At 71.1% G+C, this 239-nt stretch overlaps 1 protein-coding gene across 1 annotated transcript in view; it reads right to left on the bottom strand.

Moving 5' to 3' along the window:
* Positions 1–41: 41 nt before the first annotated feature.
* PGAP3 (post-GPI attachment to proteins 3) overlaps positions 42–239 on the bottom strand; it is a gene marked incomplete at its 3' end in the record, with an annotated part of 1,136 nt that continues 938 nt past the window's right edge. Inside the window, exon 4 of the mRNA XM_010190235.1 lies at positions 42–227. Within this exon, the coding sequence (XP_010188537.1) occupies positions 42–227 (186 nt within the window). The remainder of the gene's footprint in view (positions 228–239) is intronic.

Here is a 239-nt window from a genome sequence, read left to right as displayed (position 1 = left end):
GGGGGGGTCCCCAGCCCCCAGCGGGGGGGGGGATAACTGACCTGTAGAAGAGGACGTTGAGGGGGATGGTGCCGATGTGCCAGAGCGCGTGGGCGTCCAGCACCCAAAACAGGGGGGGGAAGTCGAGGAGCTCCAGCAGCGCCAGTGCCTGCAGCAGCAGCACCACGGCCGCGCACTTCCAGACGTGGGGCAGGCGCGGGCGGTTGCGCAGGCACCACCGCAGCCACCACGCCAGGGTC

Source organism: Mesitornis unicolor, unplaced genomic scaffold (genome assembly GCF_000695765.1).
Source record: "Mesitornis unicolor isolate BGI_N332 unplaced genomic scaffold, ASM69576v1 scaffold39708, whole genome shotgun sequence".
NCBI lineage: Eukaryota > Metazoa > Chordata > Aves > Mesitornithiformes > Mesitornithidae > Mesitornis > Mesitornis unicolor.
The sequence above is the reverse complement of the archived record's forward strand: the minus strand, read 5'-3'. Positions and strand labels throughout refer to the sequence as shown.